The 26,512-nt window shown below is 52.7% G+C and overlaps 1 protein-coding gene across 3 annotated transcripts in view; it reads right to left on the bottom strand.

Moving 5' to 3' along the window:
• HIVEP3 (HIVEP zinc finger 3) overlaps nucleotides 1–26,512 on the bottom strand; it is a 152,173-nt gene that overhangs the window by 25,640 nt on the left and 100,021 nt on the right. For all 3 annotated transcript variants that reach the window (XM_028123279.2, XM_028123280.2, XM_088022473.1), the window contains exon 4: nucleotides 23,197–23,342. In XM_028123279.2, the coding sequence (XP_027979080.2) occupies nucleotides 23,197–23,342 (146 nt within the window). The remainder of the gene's footprint in view (nucleotides 1–23,196; nucleotides 23,343–26,512) is intronic.

Here is a 26,512-nt window from a genome sequence, read left to right as displayed (position 1 = left end):
CAGAATTGCCAAGGATGAAACCAGGCTCTGTCCCTTATTAGCTGCGTGACCTTGGGCAGGTTACTTAACCTCTCTGTGCCTCAGTTTCTTCATCTGTAAAATGGAGATCATGTCCTATTTCTTGACCTGGGGATAACAGAGCATAGTGACACCGGTGTATTCACTGTGTGTATTCAATAGCTCATGGACTGTATAGTTAGGACTTGGATTGTATGTATGATAGGTTTCCATTTGAAAATTACTGAAAAATAATAGTACACACTCACAGGATCACTGTAAGGTTAACTTCGTTAATGCAAGTTACATGCTTAGAACAGCACCCAGCATGTACTGAGGGCTCGGTCAGTACTTGCCCTCTCCCTCTAGCGCTTTGCCTTGATAGCCCTCATGGCAGTTAAATTTCTTCTTCAACAATGTAAGGAAAACCAAATGGCCCAGTTGTCCATCGACTGAGAAGCCTGGAGATGCGCCCCTGCCCTGAATCAGAAAGGAAGCCAGTGGTCTGGTGCTACGATGCCAGGAGGACTGTCCATCTGTGGCCACCTGTGGACCAGCTGATGGAATAATAGGCAGTTACGATAGAGGTCAGCCATCTCCTTCTCCTCCTCCCTCGCCATGGTCAGGTCTACAAAGCAATCCAAAACATGCTGATGGGGATGCTGGTGCCCTGGGAAGCCCTCCAAGGCCCCAACCAAGGTGACGGTGGTGAGGAACAAGATGGAACTGCTGACTTGGAATGTGAAGCATCCCAGCATCCAAACTTTGCCGGTGATTACGTAGCCGATGGCAGCTTCAGTTTTCCCTATGAACATGATCAATGCAACAGGGAGCTTGAGCAGTCTTAGACTCTGGCCGTCCACCCACATGAGACTACTTGTGAAATGGAGATCAGGAGGACGGAAGGATCAAGGTCCAGATAAAGAAAATGCAGGGGGCAGCAGAAGCCTCAGTGAAGTTAACCAAACCATTAGAAACCAGATCAGGATAATACAGGTGCAACGTGGGCGACAGCTTTCAAAAGAATTCCAAGCTTAAGAATAACGGGATTCGGTTATTTGCATTTGAAAGCCGCAAACCATGACTCCCCAATCAGGTGGAACCATGCTGGCTTTGATTGGACACATAGCCTCTCTCCAACCCATCCCCTGAACCCTGTGGCCTTGCAACACGGTGGCCCAATTAGTGTCCTAGCCAGGGGAGTGTGGGGAGGAGGGGGTCAGGGCACAGCTACAAGCAGGAGTGGCCACGGACCATCTGACCTCCTGCCTGCTGACCACATCGCATCTTCCCTTCAGTTAAAAAGTTCAATGCTCTGGACAGTTCTTAGCATGACAGATGGAACCCACACTCTGCAGAGAGGTAGGCAGGGTGGGAAACGTGGCAATCCAGAGCTCATCCGTGAAGATCCGGCCGAGCGCTGCCTCCACCCGCTCAGCTAGCCTTCGGACACGCCGTTTCTACAAAACCTCGTCAGAGAGGAACGGGGCGCGGAGCAGTCAGCAGAGAACACTTCATGGGTCCCCAGCACAGGGAAGCTGACCGTGACCAGGTGCTGGACGTGAGAAAGCAGACCCAGGGTACGCGAAATGAGGCGGAGGTCACTATGGACGTGGTGCTTTTGAAATCCTGCAATGCAAGTGGAGGGGATGTAGAAGTTTCTTAACCCCCTGGAAAGGTTTCTCCCTGGCTGAGCACCGCCCCTCAGACAAGGCTGTTGCCACGCTCCCTTCTCCTCAGACACCTCACAGCCTTCCTCTCTGGGAGCCAGGTACCCTACTTCTGTGACCCCCAGTCTCACCCTGGGGCTGCAAGCCTCCAAAGATCACAGCTGCTGACACAGCCTCAGAAGGCTCTTCCTAATCTTCTGGTGGGGTGAGAAGCAGCGCCTCTGTCGACTGGAGCCTTAGATCACCTCTACGGTCAAGGTGAAGTGGAAAGTCTCCAGTCCGATGGAGTTGCTGAGGATGGCTTTGCCTGCGGCTACTGGACTCAACACAACTGTTGAGCCATTTCCTGTGCCGGACGGACAACAACAGCAACAACGGTACAGAGTGAACATCTGTGATCCTTTAGCGCGAACAAGGCGCCTGCCTCATTACGGGGGCTCGTCTATCCCTTACTAGAAATCAGCGAGGTGCGTAATGTCGTGCCTCTTTCCAGATAAGGCAGTGGAGCCTCGGAGAGGTAATGCAACCTGCCTGAGGTCACACAACCAGTGAGCAGCCGAGGAAGGGTAGCCAACCCCCAACCCTCCTCTCTGGCTCCCACGCCCCTCTAGCTCTCGGGGCTGGACAAGATGCTGCTGCTGGGGTGACTGTTCTCCAGAGCGTGGAAGGAGAGAGGGAAAGGGGAGAGATGTCCAGCCCTCACCATGGGCCCCAGGGAAGCACCACCACCGGCAACATCTTCATGCACAAGCATTTGGGGGAGGGGGTCCACTCGGGGCCTGGCCCTGGGCACATGGAGGGGCAGCCACAGGGTCTCCCCAGGACCTCGCCATGCAGGTGGCCAAAGTCAGAGGGCACAGAAAGTAGGGGTGCATAAGGCTGTGGAGGAAAGAACACAGATTTGGAGCCAATAGGGCTGGCTTTGAATCCCAGCTCTGCTCCTCAGGACCTGAGCTGTGGACAAGTCCCTTTGCTTCTTTGAGCCTCTCATCTGCAGAATGGACACGTGTGTGCATGTGTATACATGGATAAATATGACTTAGCAGGTGGTGATGAGGATTAGGAATTATAGGTGTGAAGTGCTTAGTGCTCAGTTTTGTACTGAGCTGCTCTTACTGAAGGTGGGGAAGGTGAAGAGTGGGCCATGGGCCAGGTGACTGCCGTTGGGACAGGGCTTGGCCCAGGGGACCGCGTGCCGCACCTCAGCTGGTGCTCACCAGAGCTGAAGTCAGCTACCTGGGCGCCCCCCTGAGTGTGCACAGGGAGGGCTGCTGGGGAGAAGCCACGTGGGGCTGAAGCCCCACCTCACAGTGGGAGAATCTGGCTCCCCACGGGGCTGGGGAATGGTAAATCCCAGGCACAGAAGGGCAAGGAATGCTCTTCTCAGCAGGCCGAGAGCTGACAGGGAAGAGTTCCAGAGATAGAACAGGAGCTCTCAAGAGGGTCTAGCTACACTCGGAGAACAGAGCCACCAGAAAGGTTTTAAGGAAGTTGACCCCGGGCATCTGAGGGCTTGTGGCTTCCCCAAGGTCACACAGACACTGACGGCAGAGCCAGGACCCAAAGCAGGACTGATGTGCCCGGGCGTGCCCTCGTTACAGACGACCCGTTGCTCCCCACACACTTCCCTGCACTAGGCGCGGTGCCCAGTAGAGAACTGAGTCAACACACAGTGTCTCCAGAAAGCCCTGGGCTCCTGTCCAGCAGCACTGGCCCAGCCTGGACCAAGTGTCACTTACGACTGCTATTTACAGCCCGTGGTGCCTTTCCGAGTGACCCTGTGGCTAGAACTAAGTTCAGAGGAGATGCAGAGTCAGCTCGAAATGGCTGAAAGAGAACAGACCCGCTAACATTCCTGCAGACCCACAGGGTACTTGCTGGGGGTGCTGGAGGAGGCTGAAGCGGCCTCCAGATTTCACAACAGCCTGTGAAAGTACAGGTCACTGTCCCTGTTCCAGAGATGGAGAGACTGAGCTCAGAGAGGCACAGTGACGTGCCTCAGCCACACAGCCCCTAAGCGGCACCGTGTCCCACCAAAGATCATTCTTATTGGGCCCACTGCCCACATTTTTCAGCTTAACATGTTTAAATCACCTGTGGATTTTATGAAACGGACTGCCCCTGCCTGTGGGCTTCAAGGCTGGCCACCAGGGGGGAACATCCCTTTGTCCGAAGCAAACAGAAAATAAAAATGTCAAGCAAAGCTAAGAGAACATGTCCCGGGGGGGTTGGAAGGAAAGATGGGGCCTGGCAGGCCATGGCAGGGTTGGGGGAGGTCCGGGAGGCACGGTGGAATGCGGGTATTTGACCGGGGCTTGGAAGGACAGCTCAGCTCTGAGGATTTGGAGATGAAGAAGGGGAGATCCAAGCGGAGTGAACAGCACAAGCAAAGGCCCAGAAGCAGAGAAGCATGGGCTGCACAGAGGCTGGGGCAGGGAGAAAAGACTGAGGAGGTGGTGTTTGCGAGGGAACTGGGGCGCCAGCAAAGACTCTTTCTGAGCTAGGCTTTAGGGCCAACTCTGTGGTGGAGTCACAGAAATACCAAGCTTTGGGGATTTAAAAATAGCTCCGAATGCATGATGTGTTTACAACTTACAGTAATTCCCATTTGTTCATCCCCACTCTCCCCTCACAAAAATGCAATGAATGAAAAGGAGTAGAGGGCCTTCCCCACCCACGACCGACACCTGTGACAGGACCCCAGGCCCACCCCCACCTCCCCACCCATCCTTCCTCTCTGGTGGCCCACCCCCTTCACTGCCACTTCCGGCCTCCCTCCAGCCTCACCAGCCTCCTGTTCCCCTAGCCTCAGGCCTCGGCCTCTGCCAGTTGTTTGTCTGGAACACTTCTCCCTCCCCCGCCCCTCCCCATGCCTTTGTCAACTGTGGCCAGTCCTCAGAGGTGCTTCCAGAGCGCTGCCCGATCCTTCTGTTCAATGGCCGCCTATGCTGAGCTGTCCAGGAGGTGCCAGGGTGGAGGGACAGGGGCCCGCAAGCTGACACTCAGTGCGCCACTAGGACTCTCCCCACTTTGCAGGGGACAAAGGGAGGCACAGAGAGGTTACACGCCCAGCAGGTGATGAAGCGGGGACTCAACCTGACTGGCGGGCTCCAGGCCATGCTCCCAGACCCCCCAGTCCTGCCAGCCTCCCGGCAGGCACTGTTCCACCTGGCAGCAGGCTGCTTCCACGCTTGGGGGAGGGCAGGGGGTGTTTCCTTATTTAATCTTATTATCTGCTTATTTAATCCTCACCTCAGCCCAGGATGCCGCCTGTCACCCTCCAGATCAGGAACCACTGGTGCGGATGGACTCACAGCTTGCCCCAAATCACATGGCCCACAGGGCAAAGCCATGGTCACTGCCAGGCCTCCTGGGCTCCAGACGCAGTGATCTTCCCCACACTCTTAGAAGAGGACCCAGAGCAGAGGGCCCACCCTCCAGTCCCTTGCTGCCTCCCTCCAATTACTGCCATGCCCTGACGCACCGGAAGTGCTCTTGCCGGTGAATGTGGAAAAGGCCCGCAGTGACACTCCTGGGGGCTGGTCCCAAGGCCACACACCTCGGGCTCTCCAGCATCTGAGCTCAGAGACAGTCCTCCTGAGCACTGTCTGCAGGGCCCGCCCGGCCATAGCTTCATCCTAAGGACTCACGGTCATGGAACCACAGGTCTCCCGTGCTGGTGACATCTTTCTAACACACATTAAAATAAAACGTGAGCATTTGTCCTGGTGCCGCCTAAAATCCCCCTGATGGTTTGCATCATGGCCTGTGGGAGGCTCTTACTCAGAGAGCTGCAACACAAAGAACCTGCTATAACCTCCAACACTGGCAGGAGCCAAATGCCCAGGAGTCCTGGGAGGGGGCGTGGCTTGGGAGAAACTCCTGGAAGGATGGAAACGGTGATCCGAGCATGGTGTGCTCGCACCATGATTCTTGGGGAGGAGAGCGACCGTGTCCCCCAGGTCCACCCAGCAGCTGGGGTGTGGAGAGCATGTCTGGGGCACTACGGGAGATGGCTGGGCCTGTCTACAGAGCCTGCAGGGACCCCAACTGCCTCCTTGGGCCTTCCTGCAGAGACCAGAACTAGACCCCCATCTCATTGCTGTCCTAGAGAGAAAGGCTCCCCCTGCCAAGGCCAGGGATGCCAGGGAGCCTGGGGGAGCCCGGCTTGCTGCTTTCAGCATGCTGTCCTGCCTCAGAGGGGAAGGGCACCCCCCCCTTTGATGAGGACTTGAGCAGGCATCATGCCCCGACCTACTGGACCCCAGGGAGAGCCTTATACATTCACAGCAGCCTCTCCCCGGCCCCAGGTGAGGGCTGACCTTCAGAGGTCCTTTAGAGGAGTGGGGCCAACAAAGACCCTTAAAAAGGGGGAGGGAGAGAGCCTAGACAGTGTGGGGACACCCTGTGGGTGCCTGCTCTGCCAGACCCTGGGACCACTGCTGGAGTCCGGGCAGGGGCCGCAGCTGGGCCCAAGTCCCACCTCGGCTGCCTCCATCCATACCCTGGTGGGAGCTCCTGGGTCACTGCTCAGCCTGCAGCTGGTTCCCTAGGGGACACTGGGTTCCCCGGGTTCCAGACCCATTCAAGCCACCATCTCCTGCTCGGCCCCAAGGGGCTCCTCCCTCCTCACAGCTGATCACAGAGGAGGATGCGAGTCTCCAGCTGCCTTCCTCATTGGAAGGGCTTAACCACTCACTGCGATGGTGAAAACCCAGAGTCCACAGAATGCCACCACCAGTGGGTTACAACCCTCGGGAAAATCATGGTTCCTAGAGTCTGCTCCTGAGCTCACAAGCTAAGCAGTCCCAGAAACTTCCAAGAGACGGATCTGAGGCGGCCCAGCTGTTGGATCTGCTGAAGTTTTCCAAGTCTACAAGAACTGGCCGCCTCCTCTTTGCGAGGGGATGGCTCTCCTTCCTTCAGAATCAGCCTGTGTCCAACCTGGCCCTCACTGGGCGAACACACTTTCCTACCTGACCCCTCAGACTCCTGAACAGCACAGCCTGGACAAGCCTCCCTGGCCCTCTGGATCCTGCCTGCTGCCTCGGCTCCTTGCCGCCACCCCTGGGGAGATACCCTCCCTGCTCCTGGCTCCAGTCCCCGGAAGCCCTGCCTGGCCCCTGGCTGGCTGCCTCCTGGCCCCAGTCTGCCGGCCATACTTGCCAACGGGTCATAAGGCCTCGCTCACAGCCTGGCTTCTCCGCTGGCTGCCTTAGGCTCATTTGGGCTCCTGCGTCCTGCCCAGTCTGTTGCCACCATGTTCCTGGGAACCTGCCTGCCGGGCATACCCACCCCCTGCTGCCCTGCTCTGGCCTGATCTGTCTTCCCCTCAGTGCCCCAGGACACACCTCCCTCCACCCTCCTACCGGCTGGGCTATCCCTCTTTTGTCGGCAAGCCACCCACGGTGACAGATGACACCCGTCGACAGCACAGGTCCAAAATTCTGCCTGGAGTTCGGGCCCCACTTGTCCTTTGGTCTGACGCCCTTAGCTCTCCCTCTTGGCCTTGGCTGACTCTGCTTGCCCAGGAATCTTCCCGACAGCCCCTGACAGCCTGCATCCCCCTTTCAACTCTTTCCTTGATTTCTGGCTTCCTCAGTTGCCTTTCTTCTGAGCCAAATTGGTTCTCTCCTTTCATTTTACGTTTTTATTTTGAAACTATGACAAACATACAAAAAAGTTAAAAGTACGATGAAACAAACAAACAAACCACTTTCTCCCTGAACCAGTGGAGGGCGAGTTGCCATGTCCAAACCGCCCCGAATTCTTTAGTTCATATTTCCTCCATTCAAGGCCTCCCCAGCTGGGTCCCTCCACCTCTCCAGCCACGGTCCACCCCCCTGGGGGGGTGCCCTCCTCCACCTGTGTGGGTCGTGGCCCCCCCCCAACCAGGCTGCCCCATGTTATCTTTAGAACCAAAGGCATCCTCTGGGGTCAATCATCTCTCTTCGTGGGAGCTGAAAGCAGTGCAGGGTTCCCACTCTGTAGCACACCAGAACCGTGTCCCTGCCATCAGCAAGATGACATGTGTCCCCCTACACTCCTACACACGACCACATCACCCTTCCTCCCTTCCTCCCACTGGCATGTCTTGAATGGAGGTCAACAGGATGGTTTCTGTCATTAACACGCCATATTAATGTCTTCCTGGGCCAGTTTCCTCATTGGCAAAGAGAGGAATTTGGGTGAAATGATTTCCGGGGACCCTTTCATAATACAAGTAATAGTAGACTTTCATTGAGTACTTATTATGCACCAAGCACTGGACATTCTTTACATGGAGCATCTTAGTGAATCCTCACTCAAACCCTTTGAGATGGAATTACTGTTACTATTTCCATCTTACAGATGGGGAAACTGAGGCATGGAGGTGTCACCTAGCTTACTTCACATCAGAAGGGCACCCTGATAGATCCTGGATTCCCACGCAGGCCATTTGGCTTCCGTCCACTTTACCACAAAGTGCTTGTAAAAGGCAGGAGACCCAGGAATTTACCCTTTACTTGAAGAGGCAATCATATAAGTAAATATTGATAATTCATGGCAGAATAAGAGGTCAACTCACTGCGTGCCAGGCCCTGTGCCAGGTATTTACAAACATTGTTTCTTTTTATTCTCAACAACTTTGGTGAATAGGGATCATTAGAATTCTCACTTTCCAGCTGAGAGGGCTGAGCCATGGAGAGGTTAAGTCTTCCTAATCAGTGACAGAGTCAGGATTTGAACCCAGGTCTGGCCGGTGCCGAAGCCGTGCTCTTGTCACCGTGGTCTACTGCCAAACTGAGACGGGGGCTCTGTGTGGCATGCAGGGAGTGAAGGATGCCCCCCCCCCTCTGCTTGGCAATGGGCTAGGGTGGGGTGTGCCAGACTCTGGGCAAGGGTTTCACATGTCTGATCCTATTTGGCGTTCCCGACAGCCCCCAGAGGACTCTCCATCTCCAGAGTGGAGAAAGGCACCCTAGGAGCACCAAAGAGTGAGGCGAACAGACACAGCGCAGCAGGGTATGGCTGGTGGGAGGCATCAGTGTCTCCTGGAGCTGGGCCTCCACCCTGTGGACGGGCAAGGAAGAGGAGACCCTGCAGCTGGGACCCCACCCCCAAGGGACTACAGGCCATGGAGAAAGAGTAACTCTCTTCTCATTTTTCTAAGCTGTGGGGCCAGAGAACCCTAGCGATTGAGGCTCTCCTTTGCCCTCCTCGTCCCTTCACCTATATGTGCTCAGGCAAGCAATCCCCATTACCCAGCTCTGGGCTCCGAAAGAAATTCTTCCCGACAGATGTCTCATCTCAGGCTGGGGCATACAGCCAAAGGCTCCTGCCCAAGCAGGGGCACCCTGCAGTTGAGCTTGGATTCGATTCTCTGATAGCTAGAAAAGGCCAGCTTCTCCTCAGGGAGAGACAAGGGCTCACAATAGCCTGCACAGCTCCCTTGCCCGGGCCTTTCCCTGAAGACTGTATCTGAGCAACAGCTCCTCCCAGGATCGAGTGCAGAGCTGAATGAGCTCATCCTCTGACAAGAGCTGGAAAGATCCTCCATGTCACATTATGATAGCCAGAGAGCCTTCCCCCAGGCCAGGTGGCAATCATTCATTCTACAGATAAGAACTGAGGTTCATAAAGAGCAAAGGCCCCATCCAGAATCTCAGCGCCAGCGCCAGCCGTCAGCGCTCAGACCCCAGTCCCGACTCTAAGACTCAAGCCCTCTCTCACATCCTCCAATTACCAAGGAGGAAGCTGAGATCCAGAGAGGGGACAGACTTACCCAAACTTGCCATGGCTGGGCTCACACCATGTTACCGCCTTCCCTATAGGGGGCCTCATTTCAAACAACACCCGAAGGTGGAAAAGGCCAAAGTTTCCTGTGATTTACAGCTAAGAAAATCCAGGTGGACCCCCGTTGCACACCAGTGTCATACATTCCATCTGCCCCACAGCCCATGTGTCTTTTTTTTTTCTTTTTTTCCTTTTTACTGTCCCAGGATCAACCAGTCACGGACCTGGAGCTGACCTCCAACTCTCTCCCTTCTGACGTGCGGTTCCCCCGCGGCCGGGCCCACAAAGACACCCTGCTTACAGCCCTCAGCGGCTCTACTGACCGGGCAGAAAGAGCACCTCAGGCCGGAGAAGACGAGAGTCGCGCTGGGGGGGGGGGGAAGGCGGGAAGGAAGAGAGGAAGATGGGAGGAAGGAGAGAACAATGAAGAAGGAAGCAAGGAAGGACGTGGCACTTTTGTTGAGCACTTCCTGTACGCCAGGCCAGTGGTCAGCGGCCCGCGCTATCTTGCCATTCATTTCTCACAAGCAGCCTGTGAAGTAGATACTACTGACCCTATTTTTAGGGACTGGCCAGTAATTGCCGGAGGTGGGGCTGGAATCTGATGCTGTCTCAGTCCAGAGCCCAAAGACTTCCTAGACTTTCTGGAACTGGCACTTTACCCTGTACTCCTCTGACTCCTAGAAGTTTCGGGAGGCGCCACAGGGGCTCCCAGGGCCCGTGGGGAGGGGAGCCTGACAGGGTGGCTTTCCCCGGGGTTCTTCAGAAGAATGAGTTCCATGGCTAAAACATATTTAAAAACAACCCTACTAGTAGTCTGTTATTAAAGATGGCGCGGAAAGCATTCTTTCTTCTCTCTCTGCTTTTCTGCCACCCCACCTCTCCCCACCCCCTCTCTGCCCTCTCTCTCTCTCTCTTTCCCCCTTTCTCTTCTTTTCTTTTCCTTTGACATTATACACCTACAAAGAAGAGAAAGGCTGGGGAGGACACTGGCAATAAGCTTGCCGAAGCTGGAAAGAAATGAATGGGTGGAAAAGACTTTGCAGACTCAAGAAAATGGGATGCTGCATTGACAACAGGGAGTGTGGGAACCATCCCGACTTACACCACGGGCTCCCTCAAGGACTCTGGAGACAAGGGTGGGAGGAACCAAGAGAAGGAGGACTGCTTTTATTTACTTATTTACTCATTTGTTTTTATTTTTTAGAGCAGGGAGAGGGATGAAGAGTGACAGGAGCTGGTGATTGATTGATTTTTAAGTAAACTCTACCCCAAACATGGGACTCACACTCACAAACCCAAGGTCAAGAGCCAAGTGCCCCAGGGTGACTGCTTTTATTTTTATCTATTTTTAATTTTTAAAAGATTTTATTTATTTATTTGAGAGAGAGAGAGAGTACAAGCAGGGGTGAGAGGCAGAGGGAGAGGGAGAAGCGGACTCCCACTGAGCCGGGAGCTGAGATCATGACCTGAGCTGAAGGCAGACGCTTAACCAACTGAGCCACCCAGGTGCCCTTATTTTTAACTTTTTAAGGTAATGTCTACATCCAACATGGGGTCTGAACTCAACAGCCTGAGATCAAGAGCCACACGTTCCACCAACTGAGCCAGCCAAATGCCCCTCAGGATGACTGCTTTTATACCCCTATCCCTTCCTCAACTTCAGCAGCCAGGAGACCACCCCTCCTCCACCCCAGAGAAAGTCTGGAAGTTTCTCCGCCAAGGATGAAACGGGAGGCCTTTGAGGAGGGCATCAGGCGAGCTGAGGGCAGGCAGACAGGACGAGGGGATGAGGAAGTAGATACATAACTGGGTACCAGGGCTCCTCTCCCCTCCACCTCCCACCTTTTCCCTTTCTGTGGCTCCCAAAATAGAAACTCTACACCCTTCAGTCAGGAGACTGGAGCCTTCACGGGGGTTCTGGCCAAGCAGAAAGACCGAAAGACACCGTCACTGCAGTGACCCCAGCGGAAGGGCCTGGATGGGCAGCTACCAGGACACGTGCCGTGGACGAGCCTCTCTCACACCTGGAGCTGCCAGTCACCTGTGAACTTCCTATTCTTAAACAAGCGAAGACACCAGAGGTCACCAGATATCCGAGAAAAGGGACAAACACATGGATCAAAGGGAACCTGAGGGGGACAGAAACCAGGTAGAAAAGAAAACTAAAACCCAAAGCGACTAACATTAACAGCCTCTGAGAGATAAGAGAAAGTACTGGCATCCATCAAGTAAGAACAGGATACTATTAAAGAGAAACATCCAGGGAGAGAAAGGAACTCTTGAAAATTAAAGATGCAATAGCAGAAAAGAACAAGATAGCTGGAAGACAAAATGGAGAGAAGTACCCAGAAAGTAGTGCGAAAATACGAAGAGATGGGAAATCTGACCGAGGAGTATGACAATCGGAGAAACAAGCCAGGAGGTCCAAGCCCTGAATCCCAGGACATCCAGAGAGAGGGGAGAGAAGTCATCAAGGAAGCAATGCAGGACCGTTTGGTGAAGCTCAAGTCCCTGAGTTGTCAGACTGGAAGGGACACCGCCTCAGAGAGACCGCACCAGGAGCCATGCCTGTGACACTTCACAACTCTGAGCGTGAAGGGAAGATCCAGAGACAGTTGCAGAGAATGGAAGGAACAGCAACCAGAACGGATTTGGAACTCTTGACAGCAACCGGAGGCTCAAGGACAAGGCAGCGACATCTTTAGAACTCTGAAGGAATGTGATTTCCAACCTGAAATTCTACACTTCGAGCAACCGAGAAACAGAATAAAGACATTCCAACATCTTCAGTCATGTCAAGTGCCCAAAAATGCTCACCCGTCAGAGACCCTTTCTCCAGAAGACCCTACTGAAGGATGGTCTCTGTGAAAATGAGGAGGTAGGTGAGGAAAAGGAAGATGTAAGTTTGCAGAGAGAGGAGATCCGATACAGGAGGAAGAGATTCTCCGCGCATCGGGGGTGAAGGGAGACCCTGGGGTGGCAGCTGGCACCGGGTAGAGGAAGCCGCTGGGCGACACGGGAAGGGCCTGCATCAGCACCATGGAGTTTACACAGTAGCCCGTGCAGCCGAATGTCTGGAAGGGGTTTCGGTGAGGTGAGAATTTGAGGGTTGAATTAGTAATAAATATATGGAAAAATAAGTGAGCACACACACACACTTTTATCCACAGAGAAAATAGAAAAGTTGTACAGGAATGAAAAAGGAACCACGGGTCATTATGTGTCTTGGCTGTGAATTATGTGTGAATTATGCACGTGAGAGGCTGGAGAAACGGGGGCGGGGGGGGGGCTGTGGAGAGGCGCTTGACTCTCTAGTTGTGCTGAAATGCTACCATGGTAGCAACCCAGGCCCATTTGTTAGAGACAGAAGGGTAAACAAAGAGGAAGGGGACTGCTCTTTTCCATAACAAAATGTATGGAAATAATTCATTCTTTAAACTCTGTACCTGTGCAACTTCAATAAAATTAAAACCAGAAAGAATGAGAGAGTGTGTGCTTGTTACTGTGTCCCTAAAAGGCCACTGTTCCCGCAGGAGAGACAGGGAGAAGCCAGCTTCCTCCTAGGCACTGGGCCGGATTCCCCTGGACGGGAGAAGCCAGGACTCAGTCACACACCGTCCAAGCCCAGCGGATGCCGTGTCCTCAGCTCTCAAGGGCCAGTGGTGGGTTGGGGTGAGGACCCCACTTCCTGCACTCCCTCCCTCTCCGGCTGAGCCCCGTGCCGCCTTAGATCCCCTACTGGAACCCAGGGGGGGGCAGCGTCCGCTTGAGAAATAGATTCTCCTTTAAATTTTAATGGGATGCATTTAGGTTTTCTCTGACAGTCCTCAGGGCTCCGGGGACTCTGGCCCCAGCCCACACAGACACTCAGTCTGCCCTATGATCAATATGTCTTTTCTCGTTTCCATTTTGCTTTCAGGCTGTCTTTTTTTTATTGTCTGTGACTTGGGTTTCGTATTGAGATAATCAGCTCTCTCTAATGCCTGGAGTGAGTGTTCCCTGGGAAGTCCTTCGAGTCCTCAGGAGAAAGATGCCAGGCCAGTACTTTGAGTCGACCTCACTAGACTAACATCCGATCCAGGCACAGCTCAGACATACTGCAGGTTCACTTCCAGACCCCGCAATAAAGCAAGACAGATGAATTTTTTTGGTTTTCCCAGTGAATACAAGAGTCGTGTTTACCCGATACTGTATGTAGTCTAGTAAATGTGTCATAGCATTATGTCTAAAAGGTGCACATACCCTTAATTTAAAACTATTTCATTGCTTAAGAAATGCTAACCATCATCTGAGCTTTCAGTGAGTCACAATCTTTTTGCTGGTGGAGGGTCTTGCCTCAGTGTTGGTGGCTGCTGACCGGTCAGGGTGGTGGGTGCTGAAGGCCGGCGTGGCTGTGGTGATTTCTTAAAATAAGACAATAATGAAATTTGACTCTTCCTTTCATGAACGATTTCCCTGCAGCATGTCCCACTGTTTGATGACGTTTTACCCACAGCAGAACGTCTTCCAAAATTGGAGTTGACCCTCTCAGACTCTGCCACTACTTTATCAGCTCAGGGTATCCTTTGTTGTCATTTCTGCCATCTTCACAGCATCTTCATGAGCAGGAGATTCGATCTCAAGAAACCACGTTCTTTGTTCATCCAAAGCAGCAACTCCTCATCCGTTCGGGTTCGATCATGAGATGGCAGCATTTCAATCACATCTTCAAGCTCCACCCCCATCTGTGGCCACTTCCTCCGTTCGAGTCTCCACCCCATCCGTGGCCACTTGCTCCGTTCGAGTCTCCACCCCATCCGTGGCCACTTGCTCCGTTCGAGTCTCCACCCCATCCGTGGCCACTTGCTCCGTTCGAGTCTCCACCCCATCCGTGGCCACTTCCTCCGTTCAAGTCTCGAACCTCTCATTTATCAAAAAGCCATGATCTGCAAAGTGCAATAAAGTGAAGCCCAGTAAAACAAGGTGTGCCTATATTCTTATTTGAGGGGATAATCTTCACAAAGGAAGAACCTTCCCAAGAATCTAAGTGGTTTCCTGGGGACAGAAATTTCCTGCCTTTGTTTTCAAAATAGCCATTCACAAATCTATTGTTGACCAAGACCCAGAGCCTAGATTGGGTCTGAGAGAACCCTCCCTGCTTCCCAGTCCAAACCATCAACCTGCTCCCCTGGTAGCCAGCATCTTTCCTCCTGCTGCTCCAGAGGATGTGGCCCCTTCTCAACACGGCTGTGGCCCCGCCCCCTTGAACCTTCTCCAGTGCCCTGCTCCTGCACTCTGCCCCTTGCTAGAAGCCACACCTAGCAGCCCCAGGATCCCTCAATTTAAACACCCACGTGCTCCACCTTCTACTCTCTCCATTCCCCCTCCCCCCGATTTCTCCACTTCCCTCCTCGGCCAGCCTCTTGGATGGAGGTTTACCTACTTCTGATGCCCCCACTCCTCATCTCAGTGCATGCATTGGGATTCCGCCTTGACACAAACAGCTCCCACCCAGGCCACCAGTGACCCCCTTGTGGCCACATCCCATGGACTCTGCCTGTCCCTCACCCTCCCAGGCCTCTGAGCAGCACTCAGCACAGCTGACCCCTCCCTCCCTGAACACCCTCTGCTCTTGGCTTCTAGGACTTTTCGCTCTGCTGGGTGTCGTCCTAGCCCTCTGGCTTTTCCTTCTCAAACTCTTTGCAGCTTCGTCTCTACTGGCCTCTAACTGCTGGTAGATCCTGGCTGGGTCCCAGATGTCCTTTTCTTTTCTCTCATTCTGTCTCCTCAGGTGACCCTCTCCAGACCCACCCCTAAGTAGCATCCATGCATTGACAAACACATATCCCGGTGCGTATTTCCAGTTCAGGCCTGACCTCTGAATGACAGGCTCACCTGTCACCTGTCACGACTGGCATCTCAAAATTAACACGTCCACCGAGTCTGGATCTCCCCTTCCCCAAAGCTCTTTCTAATTCTCTTCTCCCCTCCCTGTGCATCTCAGTAAGCGACACCACCATCCATCCACTGTCACTCGAGCCGGAAGTGGGGCAGTCTTCTTAATTCCAAGCTTCTCTTTCTCACCCTCCCATACTTGATTCACTGGAAGTCCCACAGCTACATCCCCATCTCAGCCACTGATGTCTCCTGTGGACTCTACCGCACCCTGCCCTTCCGTGCCGCGGCCCCACTCCCTCCCAGGAGAGAGGGAGCAACAGGATTTGGGGAGGAGGAGAAGGAGAACAAAACCCAGTGCGGGAACGTGTGATGGGGCTGGACAATTCACTCCCCAGCCCACTGGGGCCACACTCAGAGCTGCATGTCCACACTTCCAGGAAGAAGTCTGAGAACCAGGGAGAGATCAGGGCACTGGGGCCCTTTCAAGAAGAAGATAGGGCCCCACATCCAGAGCCGGGTACCTGGGGCCACTTCTCTCTGGCTGCCAGGACACAAGGGATCTGCTCAGCCTGGGAACTGGCAGCCCACGAGCCAGCCCTTTTTTGGCATCACGGGTTTCATTTTGACCTTTAACACTTGCAGGACAGGTCAGCATGCAGACGACCTTGGCTGCCAACCCCAGATGCTGGCGTCATCACTGAGACCATCTGACTTTACCTTCCCCAGATCAGGCCTAACTCAGGTGCCCAGCCTGGTTCAGTGCTGACTCTTGTCCTTGCTCCTTCCTGAGACCCAGAGCCTTGATCCTGCTCACAGATTCTAAGAGCTGCTGAGTCCAGGGACCTGCCCCTCACCTACAGTCTCCTGAACCATGCTGAAGGGAGATTCCTTCATTTAATAAACAACATTTAGTACTGCCTATGTGCCAGGCACTTTTCTCAGCATCAGGGATAATCCCGCAATGACCAAATACAATTCCTGCCTTCTCACAGAGCTTACATTCTGGTGGAGGACATAGAAACAAACTAGTAGACACATGGAAAAAAATAACACAGGGAAGGGGAATAGGAAATGGCAGAAAAGGGCACAGGAGGGTAGTCTGAGAAGGCTTCACTGAAGGGTAACTAAAAGAAGTGAGGGAGCCATGGGATTCCTGGGGAAAGTGCTCTCCGCAGAGGGCATAGCAAGTGCAAAGGCCCTGAGGCAGAAGCATGTCTGACAAAGAACAAAGAGGCCACTGGCTGGAGCACAGGGAGCAGGGGTAGAGTGGCAGCCAGTGGGACAGGGAGAAGCTGAGGCCAGCATACACAGGCCCTTCGAGGGCTGTGGAGGGTGCAGGACAGCAGTAACAAGGTGTGTTGACTTTAAACAGGATCCCTGTGGTCGCTGGGTTGAGAATACACTGTGGTGGGTAAGGGGGGATGCAGGAGATTATAGGAGGACACTGTGAGAGATGGCAGTGGCTTGACCCAGAAGGTGAGAAACAAATGGGCAGATTCTGGATCTGGTTTCAAGGGTTGAATTGACAAGATTTGCTAATGGACACGAGACAGAGCAGTCTGGGGCCTGAACATCTGGAAGAATAAAGTTGTCTGTGCAGAATGTGAACAAGTGAGTTTACTTCTCTCTTTCAAAAGATACTCCTTTTACCTCTGGCCCCTTACAAGACTTTCAAAAGGATGTTCAGCGAGTGTGTGGTGATGTACACAGTTTCTTCTCCTATGTTACACAGTACAACCTGTACCTTATCAACTCTTGAGCAATATGCATTTTTTTGTACCAGTGTGGATTTTCAGAGCAGTTTACCTGATGAGTTTATTGCTTACACCTATTCCCAAACCTCCAACTTATCTATTTATTTGATTCATAATTTCATCAATGTGTTCCTCAAGACATATTACAGAGATAACAAATATTACCAAAGACATAATTCAACATCATCCTTAATCTAGAGTTCACAGGGAGATGGGGCCAGGCAAAGTAGAAATTCGGAAATTTGGGATGAAAAATAATGAAACACTTGTAGACCTCAAAGTCCAAGAAGAAATGGGGTTCTGAAAAATTATTGAGAAAGAAAATAACCTTTAAATTTTTAAAAATGAAAACTATTCTCTTCAAATGACTATTTCATAAACACACACACACACACACACACACACACTTTAAAAAATATGGGGGCACCATAAAATGTGTGTTGGGTATACCTCATGAGTTCTTAGGCTTGAATAGAATAAATTCAGCTAGGAGAAATGAAAATACATGAGATAGAACAGCACATCTCTTAAAAATATAACTCTCTCTAATGGAGCAATATTGAATTAAGTCAACTTTTAAAATAAATTCTTTAACAACTGTACCAAGAACCTGATGAGTCACTGTGGTTCTCAGCATCTGTGTGTGTTGTTCTAAGGATGAGTTCACTGAACACACCAGTGGACGTTACACAGATGGCTGGAGACCTGACACGAAGCCCTGGGGAGAAGTCCAGCTGGACATACAAGTCTGGGAGTCATCAGCCTGCAGACAGTGTAGACAGTCACCTTGGGATTTTAGAGAAAAGGGGAATACTGGAGACCGAGCCCTAGGAATCCTAATGTTTAGAAATCAGGAGATGACCACCAAAGATGATAAGATGATGATCCTCCTCCACTGGCAAAGGAAGAGGATCAAGAAAGATGGCGCCCTGGAAACCAATGGACAAAGGGTTTCAAGGAAGGGGCAGGAGGAGGGATCAACTATGTTAAATGCTGCTGGCAGGTCAGGGGAGAACAGAATTCTACAGGGTGGAGGGCGCTGTTGACCTTGCTAAGAGGAGTTCTGAGGTGTGATGAGCCCAAAGGCCCACCTGGAATGGACTGAGAGAGCAAGGGAGGAGAGACACAGAGGTGAGCAAGTATGGTTAACTCCTTCTGGAGTTTTTCTTTAAAGGGCAGCAGAAAAATCTGGTGATACAGGCCCTTCAGTCAAAGGAGTGTTTTTAAGGTGGGACAATTTATGTTTGGACACACTGATTGAATGGGCCAGGAGAGGGGCAATGGCTGAAGGGATGTGTTGGGGTAAATTGGGGTAGATGAGAAGAGATGGGACCCAGCGCCCTCCGACAGGAGCCCAGCTGCTCTTCTTTCAGCTCAGCTGCTGAATACTGCAGCTGGCAGGGCCTGGGATGGAGTCCTGCTAAAGGCCTGAAGGGCTCAGGGGCAGCCCTGGGCAACCCCGCGCCCATGAATCACCTTACCCATCCTCACTGGCCTACCCATAGCAGGGCTTCGGCTCCTTGCCCTGGATTCCAGTTCTGAGTTGAGGCTGGGCCGCCTCTCTAAACACTGCTCTCCCTTCAATCCCTTACTCCCTGCCCATGGTCACCTTTCTGAAGACCCCCACCCTAGCGGGGCCTGGCCTCTCCAGTTCTTACTGTCCGATTCATCATTCCCTTCAGATTGAAGCACCAACCTCCCCATCCCTCAAAGCTCGGATGACCCCTGTCAGCAGCCCAGTAGTTCTTACTGATTCCAGTCTCTCCTTCCACACGAGCCCTTGGGGCTAAGCTCCCAGCTTTCCTTGCAACAAGTGAACTTGAGTTAGTACAATATAGGCATTACCCTCAATGAACAATATAACTTTGTATGAGTGAAAACAACATTCCCTAACAAAGGAGCCCTTCTAAAACAACCAAGGCCGATGCATAGGTGCTGGGTGAGAGAGCCAACACATTCCTGATGGGCACTCCCAGAGGCCGTCTGGAAAATGCAGGCTTTGTTTGGGTGTGGAAGTGGTGGGGAGCAAAGCGGGGGGGGGGTGCTCTATGTCAGGAAATCAGTGCAATAAATAGGAACCGATGCATACATTGAGTGTACAAAGCAAGGCCCTAGGACCCAAGTCAAGAGGGGCCCTGGAATGCATTTCAGTGCCATGGTTATTCCAGAAGTAACACAAAGAACCAGGGAGTGTGGGAGGGACCCAGGAGGTTAGTTAAAAGAGAGGGTTGAGTACTCTGAAGGCTGGATAGGACTTGGCAGTGGACAGAGCTCAGCAGGCCCAGAGGCGGAAGTACAACAGGGGCAGGTCAGACTGTGGGTCCAGGAATATCAGGTGGAGTTTTAACGGGGTTCTGTAGATAAGGCAGCCACAGAAGGCCCTGGGGCCGAAGTGTGACACAGGCAGAACCATGATCAAAGACACTCAATGTCACCAACATGGGAGCCTGGAGAGAGGGAGACCAGAGACCACAGCTGAGTCATGAACCACTTTGTGTGGACACCAGAATTGGGGGACTGATTGGAAGTGGCAGGGGGATCAGGGGAAAAGGCGCCCAAGATGATACTAAGGTTTCGAGTGTGAAGGTCTGGGTACATCATCTGAGATCTGGATGCCGAAGATTCTGTTGGTGGCTTGGTTAGCACACGCTGAAACCGAGGGGCCCGGGAGGCATCAGAAGCAAGAGTATACAGTTCAGGGGTGAGGCTCTATCTGGAGACCCAGATTTAGAGTTGCTGGCGCAGTGACAAGGTTTGAAGAGGAGACAGATGATGCTGACAAGGGAGAACACTCAGGGTCAAAAGAAATCAATTCGACTGACCAGGTACACGAGTCACCATTTCACCCAGACTGCTGACCGAGCTACCGCCCCTCTCCGCCTGTCCCAGTCTCCCCCACCTTTCCAGGCCTAGCCCCACCTTGTCCAGGGGGCTCCCTCTGGCTGTCCAGCCCCAGAGGTCCCCACCTGCTGGGAGCATTTCAACACTAGCAGTCCACACCTCAGCACCGGGCCTTTGCTGCCACCTGAACCAGTCTCCAAGCGCTTTGAGGGCAGAACCATGGTTTACCCCCTTGGCTTTTAGTATCTTTGGGCATTGAAGGCATTGAATAAATGGCTCCTCCTTGATGGATTGGTTAACTGATCGATAGCTGGGTTGGAGGTCAAGCCGAAAGGTAGGGAGACTGGTGAGTAGGTTGACTAGTGATAAAAAGACTCATGAGCATGGGGCTCACGGCATTACTCTTTGTGTCTGGCTTCTCGACTTTTGGCTACGAATTCGAGCTACGTGAATCAACAAGGATACATCTCAACAACACTGTTGAGTAAAAACAACAAGTTGCGGACGGATGTGAGACACACTGGAGTAGTCAGCGCTATCGACTGAATATCTCTGGCCCCCCCATGTGCACAGGAGTGCCCTCCTCCACTCTCACTGAGGCAGGTAAGGCCGAGGGGGGCTTGGCCTGGCCAAGCCATGGGAACAGAAACGTCTGGGTGAAAGCTGTAAGGGCCATTGCACAACGGACTATTTCTCATCTTCCTCTCTCAGTCTCCATCACCCTAGATCTCTTAGTGACTCCTAGGAACAGAAGCCCACCGCAGACCCTTGTCAAAGAGGTCCCAGAGTGATAGCAACACTTGCTGTGTTAAGAAAAAGAAGAAGAAAAAGAAAGAAAAAAGAAAGAAACAAGTCTAAGACAAAACTGTGGTGGCCTCAGATGGGGCATGAAGGATATAGCCAGTTTCGGGGTGGGGGACACCTTTGGCAGTTTGAGGGGGACAAGGGGTCTTGTGGCTGGTTGAACAGGGGGTCACATCCTCGGCCCCAACCATGAAGTGCTGGATGTGTCCCCAGTTACATGGCAGCCTAGAACATGTTCCCCCAAATTTCCAAACATTCCTGGGGGCAGATAGTAGCCCCCAGAGAACCATGAATATAGAGCGGTCGCCAGAAGCGGGGGGTGGGGGACGCAGTGGGGGCCTCGACGGGACAGCTGGGCTGCAGGAGAAGAGAACCAGACGGGTGACACTACGTGACCCCAAACTGCTCCAACTGGACGTGGCGAGCTGAGCGCGCGAGGAGGGCCTGCAGAACAGAGTCAGATCGTCCCGGAGGGAGACACACGTGGTGGCTCCAGCCGAGATAAAATGCTCTGACCCCCATTTGTCAGCATCATGAACCACGGCCCTTATGTGGGGGAACACAGGATCTCCTGCCAACCCACAAGGCATGTCGTTTCCCCTCTTACAGATGAGGAAACCGAGCTGGAGACACGAGGGCTTGTCTGAGCGGGAGAGAGGTGAGTAGGAGGGGCAGGGAGGATGGTCCTGGAAAGAGAGGGAGATTCTAGAACAGAGCAGGTGGGACTAAGTGACAACCTGGATGGGCAGTGGGGGAGGGGGCCCCAAGGCCCAGGCTGTAGCAAGGAAAGGGGACTCAGGTGTAGCCTCTCACGTTTCTGCTGAAGGCAGACCCTGTGGCGGAGACTCCAGCAGGGAGCTGGAGCTGTGAAATAACTGGGACGGGGAGAAGCTCCTGCCAGCTCCGCTTCCTGGGCTCAGGCTTCCCAGGGAAACGAGAGCAGCAGGGAGCTGCCTCGGGGGGCCCCACCTCCTGTCTGGAGGCAGCTCTTCTCAGAGAAGAAGCCAACCTCTTCGTGCACGCCAGCTATCCCTCAGCAGCCCCTCAGGGCCTCACGGATGGTTCTTGAAGCCAGAGGCGAGAAGGCAAATCATTGTGACCAGACCGCGGATGAAGGAAGTCTTGGGGGGCCTCTTCAGTGCCCAGTGGTATGAGACATAGAGACACCAGAGGGCGCTCTATTCAAATAGCAGGGACAAAACTGGTCTGTCCTCCGCTGGAAAGAGGCTTTAGTATTTTGGAAAAACGATAGGTCCAGTGTTTCCCAGTGGAGCTGCTACTGGAACTCTAGACAGGCTTTTTCTCCCCTGGAGGGTGGTAACCCTACCACTGCATTTTTTTTTTTTTTTTTTTGCCATCCTTGAGCCCCTCCATGTCACTGTGACAAACCAACTCCCCAAGTTTTGTTTCCAAACACCCCCTCTCCTGATAGTCCAAGCTCCTCAGTGACACCAGAAGATGCCTTCCGGTGGCCCTGGGGAGCTTGGCTATCTCCGCTGTCCCAAACCAACAGAGGTATCCGGCACCTCCCTCTTTGATCTTGTGAGTTGGGCACTCGAAGGCACTGGAGGCTGGCAGGCCCCATGCTGGCTGGCGCTCGTGCTCATGAGGACTCTCCTCCTTGGGAGGCAGGTGTTCCCTCATGCTATCGTCCCTTGGGCCTGGGTGGGACGAGGGCTGCATTGATCACACTGGGGACACAGACACAGGACCCTGAGACAGACACCACACCCCAGGGGGCAAACACGTGGTCACATAGAACACAGCTTGCACAAAACTTCCACGAAGCAAGTCCGCAACAAGGCACCCTTCTGAAGCCCAGAGGGTCCCACAGTGTGAGTTGTGAGACATTTAGATCATTGGGTTTCCAAAGATAAGCACCAACGGTAAAAAAACAAAACAAAAACAAAACAAAACAAAAAAAACCCCAGCAATGATATTCCAAATATTTAGCAACCACTGAGACCTGGACCCCGACCAGTCAGAATGGAGACTGGTGCAGACAGCCAGAGTGAGCAGTGCCTTCATTATCAGCCCTGCGAGCAGCCTGTGGGCAGAGCCCGAGTCCCCTGTGGGACACCAGGCATGCCACGGTGGCTGCTTGCGCAGGACAGAGGTGACTTTTGGGGAACACGCACCAAGGTAAATGGCAGTCCGGGCAGGACTTAGGAGGCGCGCTATCAGCTCCAGTGCAGCGACTAGAAAGCTGGCCGACATCTGAAGAAAGAAGGGGCTGGAGAAAGACCCAGATTGCTCCAGTCCTCAGCACGCAGCCGGCTCCCATCCCCCGCCAGGGAGCCCGGTGTTCTGAAACAGAGGCGGCCTGCGAGTCCCATGAAGGTGGCCTCTGCTGGAAAGCGCCTGTGGGCACAGCCCGGCCCGGGGAGACGCTCACCGCCTCTCACCACAGATGGTACCACGTCTTCCTCCACAGGAAGCAGAACCAAACATTGCAAACCAAACATGATTCTTACCCTCCTTCGAAGATTTTGATCCTCGCTGGCTCCCCTCTTTTGGAGGCAGGAGCGTCCTCCTCCGGCTTCCCTCGCTTCTCTTCTTCCTTCTGCACTCTAGCTAGATCTTTCTGGCCTTCCGGGGAAACCAGCGAAGGGAGGTGAACCTGGCCCACCGCAGGAATGACAAAATCACTGCCGTTAACTGGGAGTATCGGAACAGTGCCGTTGATGGCCCTGAATGCTTACACTTCACTGTGTGTGCTCCCTCACTCTTCCCTCCACCCTGTGAAGATGTGCTAGAAGCTCCAGCTGGCAGAAAGAAGGAAATGGATCCCCAGAGAGCTGAACTCCCTTCTTCAAGGCCACCTGGTTAGCTGGTGTCAAAACCGGGACTCCCACCAGGACCTTCTCCTGGGAAGACCAGGCCTTCCCGTGGGAGCTGTGTTTGCTTTTCCTTTCACACTAGTCTAGAACCTTCTGGGGACAGGTCCTCAACTTGGTGTCCTCAGTCACACCCGCACCCAAAACAGGGCCTGCCTCAGAGAAGATGCATGAGGGATGGTGACTCCACCCCGGAGATTAGCTGCTCCAATTCTCTTTTACAGATCAGAAAATCAAGGTCACCCTACAAGTTAAGGGCATTGCAGGGAGCAGGGTGCAGGTCTCCTGAGGGCCCTGAGCAAGGCTTTGTGTGCTCACTGATGGGCATGCACCTGGCGGGGGGATGGGTTGTGCAGGCTCTGGCCGGTAGTCTAAGGGAACCCATTCGGCATGTACCTGGAGGGGGGGATGTGCAGGCTCTGGCCAGTAGTCTAAGAGAACCCATTCTCTTCACAGAGCTATGGGCCTCAGTGGTGAGAGCTGGCTCAGGAGGGAAACAGGTCCTCTAGACCCTCTGATGGCAGCACCCGGGTGGGCACACCCCTGAATAGGGAGCAGTGATGCTGAGCTGGGAGATGGGGCCAGCCGTGCCCAGAGTGAGACTCTCCTACTTCACGTCACTGTCAATTAAGGTCATGTTTCCAGCCCGTGAGAGAAGGACCCACGTCTCCTGGTGCCCGGACAATCTAAACCACAGGCTCCTGGGTCAGCCGTGCCACCTGCCCCTATAAGGGTGGCTTGGCCTGAGCAGAAAGGGAGCTGGTTGGAAGTCAGGGGATCTGGGTGTTAGTACCACGTAGGCCACACTGCATGCTGAGCCACCCTCAGGCGGATTACTTCTCTTTCTGGGATTAGTTCACCTCTGAAGGGATTTAGATCATCTTGAAGATCCATGCCAGGGCCAACGTCTATGACTCAGTGACCCCCCAAACAGTCTCTTCAGGATGGGAGATGAGGAATGGAAACAGGGCGAGGCTACGGACTGCTGCTTTGGCAGAAGGCAGCAGATTTTGGGCAGTGCCCATGGATTCTCAGAGCACGCTGTTTTCACTCCTATCTCAGCCTGCCATCTGGGCCATCTGTGGAATGACCAAGGGGCCTTCCACGGGCCGATGGATGACTTCTCACAACCAGCTGTGATGTCTGCGCAAAGCTGGAGGAGGCTGGTTTGGGTGACAATGTGCCATCCTATCAGGAAATACCATTAGAACTGAGAGGGGGACAAGGAATCCACGTTGGCTTTTAAAGACAGTAATATGATTGTCTTTAAATCGTAAACACGATTATTGAGTGCTGGTGTGCCAAGCACTATTCCACTTTGTATATTTTAACTCACTTATCTCCACAGCCCTACGAGCTGAGTATTTTTAATATCTCTAGGTTATAGATGAGGAAACCGAGGCACAGACAGAAGAGGTAACTGGCCCAAGGTCACACAGCTACTAAGTGAGGTAGTGGGATTCCAACGGGGGAAATGTGGCACTGGAGTCCTTGTTCTCCATCTGTTTGCAATATGTGGTTGTCAAAATGACCCCCAAGAAAAAAAAAAGCAGGAGAAACTGGGGAATGGAATGTGGCTGCAAAGTGACTTTTATCTAAGCTGCGGGTTCTTCAGGGCTTAGATATGGAAAAAAATACCTGTGGCCCAACTGAAACCTGATAGGGTGGCCTAGACCTACCTGAAGATTGTTTGGAAGATCTTTAAAATGATAAGATAGCCCAAAAGGCCTTTACAGAGCAACAACAAAGGATGGAAGCTACAAGATGACAAACATCAGCTCAGTGAAGAACTTTCTTAAAGCACTGTCCAAAGATGGGTTGGGTTGTACCAAGAGGTGGTGAGCTCCCCATCACTGGAGCTAGGCAAGCAGAGGCCAGAGAGAGAGGTGTGTAATTGTAGAAAGGCATGAAGCAGTGGGTCATGCAGCTATATGAATGCACCATATGGGTGCACTTCTGGCAGGAAACACGCCAGTGAATCTAGCGTTTTATTCCAAGAAAAAAAATTGCAGGTTTCAGCTCATTTTATGAAAGCAGTGTTTTAAATAAAAGATGGCCAAACTCAGTTAAGCTAAATTAACTCTCCTTTTTCTTACATGGACTTTTAGTGTATAGTCACATTCAAACAGAGAGGCAGTCCAGATCATTGGAAAGGGCTTTGGAGTGAGGTCTAGTTTTGAATCCGGGCTCTGTCATTTACTGTGCGGCCCTATTCAGGTTACCTAACTTCTCTGTGAATTGGCCTTCTCATCCATAAAATGGTGATACAGTACCCAAACTTTCAAGGTGGTTGTGAGGCTGCAAGTAAAGTTCTACGCAACTTGGCCCACAGCAGGGGCACGAGAAGTTGTAAGTATGAATATAATTACAACAGAATCTTGGGTGTAGCTGTGGCCAGGAAGACACGCTGGAGAGAAATCAGTCATGATGTTTATGGCAAACATGGAAATCTCATCTAGGGATGTCTGTGAACTGACAAGGATATTCAAAGAATAAATCTTGGAAACAATCCTGTGAAGAATACCCAGCTGAGCTAAGGACAAATTCGGTGTACAGAATTCACTGGGTGATAAAAGAGGAGAAGATGAATATAGGAGGAGTTCCCGAACACAGGTTTGTTCATGTGTCTGTGATATGAATTTAGTTTAGTGGATTTAGGCCGGATTTGATCAAAGCCTCTGGTCTGAAGACACAGTGATGAACATTTTAAAATCTGCAGTCACTTTTACGGTTTTCTTTCCTCCAATAAGAGCAAGAAGAAAAATCGATTGTCCAGAGTCAGAGAGGTCTAAGTTCAAATTCTGGGTGTGCCAAATACCTGCCACGTGACCTTGACATCTCTCACCCTCTGAACCTCGGGTCCCTCATCTATAGATGGGAGATGGTCCTGCTGCCTCACAGGTAGAGACAAGCACTGACTGGATTCAGCACAGTGTCTGGCACACCGAGGCGA

This window comes from Eumetopias jubatus, unplaced genomic scaffold (assembly GCF_037043125.1).
Source record: "Eumetopias jubatus isolate StellerSeaLion01/CBP00866 unplaced genomic scaffold, mEumJub1_p1.0 scaffold_4, whole genome shotgun sequence".
NCBI classification, from domain to species: Eukaryota; Metazoa; Chordata; class Mammalia; order Carnivora; family Otariidae; genus Eumetopias; species Eumetopias jubatus.
Note: the sequence above shows the minus strand (reverse complement) of the source record. Positions and strands in the feature narration are given on the sequence as shown.